At 41.5% G+C, this 8403-nt stretch overlaps 2 protein-coding genes across 2 annotated transcripts in view; one reads left to right on the top strand and one right to left on the bottom strand.

Annotated features, from left to right (window-relative positions):
• Positions 1 to 2126: 2126 nt before the first annotated feature.
• On the top strand, positions 2127 to 5273 carry LOC118369617 (uncharacterized). The gene is made up of 3 exons (XM_035754128.2): positions 2127 to 2308; positions 4095 to 4355; positions 4584 to 5273. Exons 1-3 carry the CDS (start codon positions 2239 to 2241, stop codon positions 4643 to 4645), a joined length of 393 nt encoding a protein of 130 aa, XP_035610021.1. The 5' UTR covers positions 2127 to 2238; the 3' UTR covers positions 4646 to 5273.
• A 693-nt stretch (positions 5274 to 5966) lies between these two features.
• LOC118369616 (glutamate dehydrogenase, mitochondrial-like) overlaps positions 5967 to 8403 on the bottom strand; it is a 36916-nt gene continuing 34479 nt past the window's right edge. The window contains exons 12-13 of the mRNA XM_035754127.2: positions 8151 to 8213; positions 5967 to 7310 (exon numbers count right to left, since the gene is read on the bottom strand). Of these exons, the coding sequence (XP_035610020.1) occupies positions 7191 to 7310; positions 8151 to 8213 (183 nt within the window). The 3' untranslated portion in view covers positions 5967 to 7190. The remainder of the gene's footprint in view (positions 7311 to 8150; positions 8214 to 8403) is intronic.

Here is an 8403-nt window from a genome sequence, read left to right as displayed (position 1 = left end):
TGTATCCAGGCCACCGCTTTTTGGCACCTCTCATCTCTGTGTCTGCGTGTGAGAGCAAAAGTATCATTATGGTGAGTCATCCGCTCTTTCAAGCATTCCTACTGAGGGAGGAGACAGAGCGGCGTTCCAACCTTTCCATTTCCAAGACCCACCCTCCCCAACATACACATTCACAGGCTACTCACTGCACTACTGTGAATTAGCTACCTAGCCACAAATAATATTTTATTCGGGGGAAAGGCAAGCAGTCAGGGAATTCACGATCAAAAAGCAAGTTAAAAGCCCTCTGGTGCACTGGATAAAAGTTGTCAAGGAAAGATTGGACGAGTCATAAATGTATATATACAGTGGGGAGAACAAGTATTTGATACACCACCCGATTTTGCAGGTTTTCCTACTTACAAAGCATGTAGAGGTCTGTAATTTTTTAAAATTATAGGTACACTTCAACTGCGAGAGACGGAATCTAAAACAAAAATCCAGAAAATCACATTGTATGATTTTTAAGTCATTAATTTGCATTTTATTGCATGATATAAGTAATTGATACATCAGAAAAGCATAACTTAATATTTGTTCCAGAAACCTTTGTTTGCAATTACAGAGATCATAAGTTTCCTGTAGTTATTGACCAGGTTTGCACACACTGCAACAGGGATTTTGGCCCACTCCTCCATACAGACCTTCTCCAGATCCTTCAGGTTTTGAGGCTGTCGCTGGGCATTACGGACTTTCAGCTCCCTCCAAAAATGTTCTATTGGGTTCAGGTCTGGAGACTGGCTAGGCCACTCCAGGACCTTGAGATGCTTCTTACGGAGCCACTCCTTAGTTGCCCTGGCTGTGTGTTTCGGGTCGTTGTCATGCTGGAAGACCCAGCCACGACCCATCTTCAATGCTCTTACTGAGGGAAGGAGGTTGTTGACCAAAATCTTGCGATACATGGCCCCATCCATCCTCCCCTCAATACGGTGTAGTCGTCCTGTCCCCTTTGCAGAAAAGCATCCCCAAAGATTGATGTTTCCACCTCCATGCTTCACGGTTGGAATGGTGTTCTTGGGGTTGTACTCATCCTTCTTCTTCCTCCAAACACGGCGAGTGGAGTTTAGACCAAAAAGCTCTATGTTTGTCTCATCAGACCACATGACCTTCTCCCATTCCTCCTCTGGATCATCCAGATGGTCATTGGCAAACTTCAGACGGGCCTGGACATGCGCTGGCTTGAGCAGGAGGACCTTGCGTGCGCTGCAGGATTTTAATCCATGACGGCGTAGTGTGTTACTAATGGTTTTCTTTGAGACTGTGGTCCCAGCTCTCTTCAGGTCATTGACCAGGTCCTGCCGTGTAGTTCTGGGCTGATCCCTCACCTTCCTCATGATCATTGATTCCCCACAAGGTGAGATCTTGCATGGAGGCCCAGACCGAGGGTGATTGACCATCATCTTGAACTTCTTCCATTTTCTAATAATTGCGCCAACAGTTGTTGCCTTCTCACCAAGCTGCTTGCCTATTGTCCTGTAGCCCATTCCAGCCTTGTGCAGGTCTACAATTTTCTTTTCTTACACAGCTCTCTGGTCTTGGACATTGTGGAGAGGTTGGAGTCTGTTTGATTGAGTGTGTGGACAGGTGTCTTTTATACAGGTAATGAGTTCAAACAGGTGCAGTTAATACAGGTAATGAGTGGAGAACAGGAGGGCTTCTTAAAGAAAAACTAACAGGTCTGTGAGAGCCGGAATTCTTACTGGTTGGTAGGTGATCAAATACTTATGTCATGCAATAAAATGCAAATGAATTACTTAAAAATCATACAATGTGATTTTCTGGATTTTTGTTTTAGATTCCGTCTCTCACAGTTGAAGTGTACCTATGATAAAAATTACAGAGCTCTAACATGCTTTGTAAGTAGGAAAACCTGCAAAATCGGCAGTGTATCAAATACTTGTTCTCCCCACTGTATATTTACATACAGTATGTAGGTAACTAGGTAAATACAGTACATCACCTATTCAGAATCCGATCCTCAAACCAGTGTAACCAGTCTAGCCAGCCCACCTCCCTACCATCCTGAGATACACCCTGACCTCTCTGGCCAATCAGCAGAGCCCTGAGAGGCATAGGATCAGGGACAGAAAGTGCCAAACTCTATAAGACTCCATGACCACCTTTGCCCCCACACACTACTTTGAAATTCTCTCACGACACAACCTGCTCTAGGGACACTACTGACTACTGTTCAGAGACATGTCTTTCCTCAAAGGCATTTTGGGCAACTCAGCGGACAAATATGTCGACCAGGCAGTGGATACGGCAGGTGAGTCCTGAGGGGGAGATGGGGGTAAAGGGGGGAGCAGATGAGGTTGGGTGAGGAGGGGAAGAAGTGGGTGACTTTGTTTTACTTCTGTTCTGTATGGTTGTTTTGTGCAGTTTCACTGTCATACCTTGCATTAGCTGGAGTGAGGCTTGCAGCAGCTGCAAATGATTAAAGGCAGAAATATGCTTTCTTGTTGTTGTGGCTCTGTCATACAAAATGTCGCATTTGAGGGCGGTTGCTACTTGGACAGACCTGCCTTGTTTTTGTGTGTTGTTTTCCCACTGCCTTGTCCTGTGTGCTCAGATAGGTGTATAAAAAGCAGTAACTCTCTTTGAAGCAGCTCAGTGGAAGTCCTCTTTCAGCTGTAAATAATGATCTGGCCTTGTCTTTTAAAACCATCACTCCTCAAGCCTCTTTGTTACCCCGACCTATATACGCTGAGTGTACAAAACATTACCAACACCTGTTCTTTCCATGACATAGACTCACCAGGGGAATCCAGGTGAAAGTTATAATCCCTTATTGATGTCACTTGTTAAATCCACTTCAATCAGTGTTAGATGAAAGGCAAGAGACAGGTTAGAAAATTATTATTTTTTAAAAATTGCGACATGGATTGTGTATGTGTGCCATTCAGCGGGTGAATGAACAAGGCAAAATATTTATGTGCCTTTGAACGGGGTATGGTAGCCAGGTGCACTGGTTTGAGTGTGTCATGAACACCCAGGCTGCTGGGGTTTTCATGCTCAACAGTTTCCCGTGTGTATTAAGAATGGTCCACTACCCAAAGGACATCCAGCCAACTTGACACAACTGTGGGAGGCATTGGAGTCAACATGGGCCAGCATCCCTGTGCAACACTTTCAACACCTTTTAGAGTCTGCTGAGGGCAAAAGGGTGTGCAACTCAATATTATGAAGGTGTTCCTAATGGTTTGTATGGTTTGTACAGTATGTACATACTGTAGCTACCTCAATTACCTCGTACTCCTGCACATCGACTCGGTCCTGGTACTCCATGTTTATAGCCATGTTATTTTAATCGTTATTGTTATTCACTGTGTATTTATTTGTCGTGTCACTTTCTATTTTTATTTATCTTTAACTTTGCATTGTTGGAAAATAACCCATAAGTAGTTAGTCTAAGTTACACCTGTTGTTTCCGAAGCATGTGACAAATACAATTTGATTTTGTAAAGGTCAGCATGCTTTAAAACAATCCGAGCCTCGCTTTTCAGCTTCTCATTTACTCTAATTAGATGAGAAATCATTTAAGATTTGACTGTAACTGGTACGGTACCTCAGGGCATTGACATCAATGTGTGCTGATTAACCAAAACACAGCACACGATGACACATGCAAATGCAATATATTGCACCTGTTTTTTAGGATTGTGTTGTAAACTAAGCCACTTATGCTACTTATGCTCAATTTTGCTATCCATGGAACTAATTACGTGACGGTGTAATCACCTAGGCGTTTACAACATGTAGGCCTAAGAAGTGTTGGCTCGGAATGTTGTTGGACGATGCTGTCAGTTCATTATGCACAACTACACCCATAGACGGTAATCAGGAATTTGGCACATGGCACCAAATCAATAAAACACATATGTTGCTTTTTATGTCGTACACAGTTGCTTTCTCTGAAATCTTCAAGTATGATATCACACAGTTTGTAACTTTAAAACTTGGTAGGGGCAAATATAACACAGTCTCATTTTAGTTCCATGCGTCATATGTTTCTGGTTAGTTTTCTAAACAGTGCATTTGGTGATGTTTTGCAGCTAAAGCTGCCAAAGTCAAGGTGAAGACTATGTTTGACTCTAAGAAGGATCCCAGCGGGGGAAGCAGTGGTAAAGAGAAGGTGAAGCCCACGGTTGGAGGAGATGATTCAAAGAAGAAGGAGCCCAGCAAGGATATCAGTGGAGGTATCGGCGGTATTGGAGGATTAATGGATGGCAACAAGGGCAAAGAGGAAGGAGGCTTTGGAAGTTTCTTATCTGGCAAGGATGAGAAAGAGTCAAGTAGCGGAGGAGGTGACCAAGGTAAAGTTAATGTGGTTATAGTTGAATGCCCTACATAGTACAGTGAAGTACAAATTACATACTATTATGAAGTAGAAACTTAATGTATTCTATTCTGGTGTGCCTGAAAAAAAGTCTGATAGAACCTTTGCTGCTGTATTTTTGTGTTGCTGCTGCTTAGAGACCAGAATAAATAACATCTGTATAATTTCGAACTATTAATTCTAATCAATTCTGCCTATCCCTCAGACCTGAACGACCTACTGGGAGACATTGCAGGAGAGATATCTGGCGAGAAAGATGGCAAATAGAAGGACAACAGCAACGCAGACCAAGTGCGATCATTTGGGAAGTCTCTTTTTTCTGAGTCAGACTGAAGCAGTTTATTTTTCTCAATGTAATCTTACTGGTCCTATCCCTCTCTCGCCTGTGTGTATTTTCCTCACTAGCAATCTCAATGATGTCCCTGCTCCCCAGGGGCATTTCTCTGATATACACATCGTCTATGCATGTCTCAGATCTGAATTTGACATAAGAGGAACTGGAGCTAGGGATGAGCCTATTCTGGTAACAGATCAATCAAACTGACATACCTCTGGATATAGCCTATGAAGAATATTATGACAACTCAATACTGTCACAATGCATTGTGTAATGTTAATGTTTTGTATTATATTTGAAAAGTAAATAAAAATGTTTATCCCAAAAGTCTGTTGAATGCTCAGGTGAGCAAGGATCAGACCCTTTTCAAAAAATGTTGGACTAAAATGACATACCAAAATCTAACTCAGGACCTGATAATCAATCTGACATACCTATGGTTATTGCTTATGAAGAATATTATTTTATTGACAACCCAATACTGTCACAATGCATTGTGTAATGTTAATGTTTTGTATTATATTTTAAAAGTAAGTAAAACGTTTATTTATTTTTTAAGTTTTTACATTTCATTTTTTTATTACCTTTATTTCACTTGGCAAGTCAGTTAAGAACAAACTCTTATTTACAATGATGGCTTACTGGGGAACAGTGGGTTAACTTGTTCAGGGGCAGAACGACATATTTTTACCTTGTCAGCTCGGGGAATCGATCTGGAAACATTTCGTTTACTGGCCCAATGCTCTAACCACTAGGCTACCTGCCGCCTCAAATGCCTGTCTGAGCAAGGAACTGACCCATTTGACATACGCAAATCTAACGGACTGTAGCTCAGGACCTGAAGCAAGGATATACATATTCTTGATACCATTTGAAGTTTGGAAATGTGAAATTAATGTCGGAGAACGAATTTGATCTGGTAAAAGATAATACAAACAAAACATGCGTTTAGACATTTTTTTTCCATCTTTGAAAAGCAAGAGAAAGGCCATTAAAAATCACACAGGAGTTTATGATCAATTTAGATTTTGGCCAACAGATAGCAGCAGTGTATGTGCAAAGTTTCAAACTGAGACAGCAGGGGTTCAAACTGTAGAACGCAGTTCCTACATTTTAATATAAAAATAGATTTTTAATCAAACAATACTATGCTACATTTTATCTCTGGGATCCTCAGGATGACAAAATCAGAGCAAGATTACTGAATGTAAGTACATTATTTTACCTTCAGAGGTGAATGTATCAAACGAGTTGCCGAGATAAGCGTTTATTGTGCACTCTCAAACAATAGCATGGCATTTTTCACTGCAATAGCTACAGTAAATTAGACACTTCAGTAAGATTAACAAGGATTTCAACTTTCTGCCCATATAAGACAAGTCTATGTCCTGGAAAGTTGGCTGTTACTTACGTCATTATAGTCACATTAGCGCACGTTAACAACACCCATCCCGTAGAGGTTGTAGTGTTGGATGAAATAGGTACAGTGGGGATTATGCAGCCAATAACTAGCTGTTGATATACAAAATAAACAGAATTTGCTTCCATGGAAAAATCTTTTACATACCCCACAGGGAATCACAGTTTGGTTTGAATCAACACAATCAATCGTTTTGTAGTTTAATGAATTCGTCAATGAAAAGGCTATACAAATGATGTTACATAGAATCCTGAAGCAGTCAAAGGCTGATATAAAGAAAAATGTTGTTCCCACATATTCTCCCCTTCCATTAGCCCTAAGGATTCAGCACAAAAACCCACACCGACCTTGATCAAGTTCTGAGGCGAGACAAAGAATTAAACAAAGGCAAAAACGCAGAGAAAGACACTCAAACTGTGGCTGCCCAAGCGAACACCAGTAACAACAAAGAACAATCTTCTGGAATTGATCCTTTTAGTGTCATGTCAACAGAGAAGTGTAGACACTGCTTTATACTGTAAGTGGACTGACCTTAAATAGAAAAAACATTCTGGTACAGATAAAAATGATTAACCTACTCCACTTCAACACAGGAGAAATTAAGGCTTTACGTGTGTCCCTGCTCTAGATTCTGTTAACCAACTTCTTCAACTCTGTCAGTGAAGTAACAGTATGTCCGTAACAGACACTGAACAAGCACAGCACTAATTCAGAAAATAACTAGCCCGTAAAAGCTTCAGACCAGAGTTTTTGGTGTTACCTGGCATAATAATATAGTAACAGCAATTCAATCGATGGAATGACTACAGGCAAAAAAAATTACCATAGGCACAGTAGTTTCATAACAGCGGATTCAAAGCAAGCTAGAACATGTGGTCTCTTGATAATATGAGAATGCAAAAGAATGTGTATTGATTTGCTTGAAATACATATGCAAAGAGTAAAGCTAACGGTCATGTGTAAAATGTAAACGCGTGAACGTTATATAAAGATAAAGGCTGGGAGAGGCGGGGCCCTGGGTCTGCTCGGATGGACAGAGGCTGTGGAGGTGCCACCTATGTGAAGGTAAGACCAGCCTCGTTGTACACCTTGAAGACCTTCTCGATGGCGTTGACGTACGCTGCCGTCCTCAGGTCGAGGCCCAGGTTGTACTTGTTAGCTGTGCGCATGATTTGCTAAAAAGGGGAACAGAAAACAAAGAACATCAACTCAAATATATAAAATCTCCCTGTCCCTTCCAAGTACTCATTACTTGCCTCTCCCTTCGCCATTTGTTACATACAGCAATACACCTCTATTGTTCCATTTTCAATGGAGTGATCCATTTCCACAGGATAATAAAGCATCTGTGTGCAATTGTATAGAAATAACCCCCAGGGAAATATAACAAAGTAATAAACCAGCAGACTGTCAGGCAGTATGTCTGCACAGAGTATTACATTTCCTGGGATGAGGTACAGGAAACCCTGTATTATGCAGTTACTGTATCCTCAGTCAGACGTGACATTAAAGTCATCAGTGTTCGTTGGATATATGGTGTGTTAATGGTAGAGGGTGGTCCGTGTGATTAGGAGCAGGTCATGGCCTGAATCCTCATGCTCTCTCTAGCGTCAGAGCTGGGGCTTAACGAATGAGACTAACAAAGCCCTGGCTTCTCCAGTTACCCATAGGCTCTGCTCGCACGCACAGCAAACCAGTGAGAGGGTGTGTGTGTGTGTGTGTGTGTGTGTGTGTGTGTGTGTGTGTGTGTGTGTGTACGCATATTCAAGAGGGATTCCTTTTATGAGCTGGCATTGGGAAAATTGCCTTTTCACTGCTTAGTGCTGTTTGAGTAATGAGATGTATAAAACAGAAAATGGAACTTGATGCCTTCAACTTTCAAGACTTCCTTACCCCAAATAAGATGCCTCAGGACATCAAGTTGGATTAAGACAGCATTTCCTTTCAACAAAACCTCTGGACCTGTGAGGAATAGTTTAGCACAGATAACCATGTTTAAGCAATCAGCCTCTTACCCTGGCAGACCTCTCCATGGTGTAGGCCAGTCCTGAGTGCACAATGTCCTTCTCTGAAGCGCCCTGGAACCAAACAAAAGATAATACAATGAAAATAAGGCTCAGAGCGCACAGCCTACTAAACTAAACCATTACTCATCTCCAGAGAAACGCAGCTCAACTTTGAAATCTCTCTCAACTTGGTTATAATGAAATTGCAGGACCAAAGCATTTATCTCCAGTCTGTCATTCAGTGCGCCTCATTTATCAACAC

Source organism: Oncorhynchus keta, chromosome 36 (genome assembly GCF_023373465.1).
Source record: "Oncorhynchus keta strain PuntledgeMale-10-30-2019 chromosome 36, Oket_V2, whole genome shotgun sequence".
Classification (NCBI taxonomy): Eukaryota; Metazoa; Chordata; class Actinopteri; order Salmoniformes; family Salmonidae; genus Oncorhynchus; species Oncorhynchus keta.
This window is presented reverse-complemented; position numbering and strand designations above follow the sequence as displayed.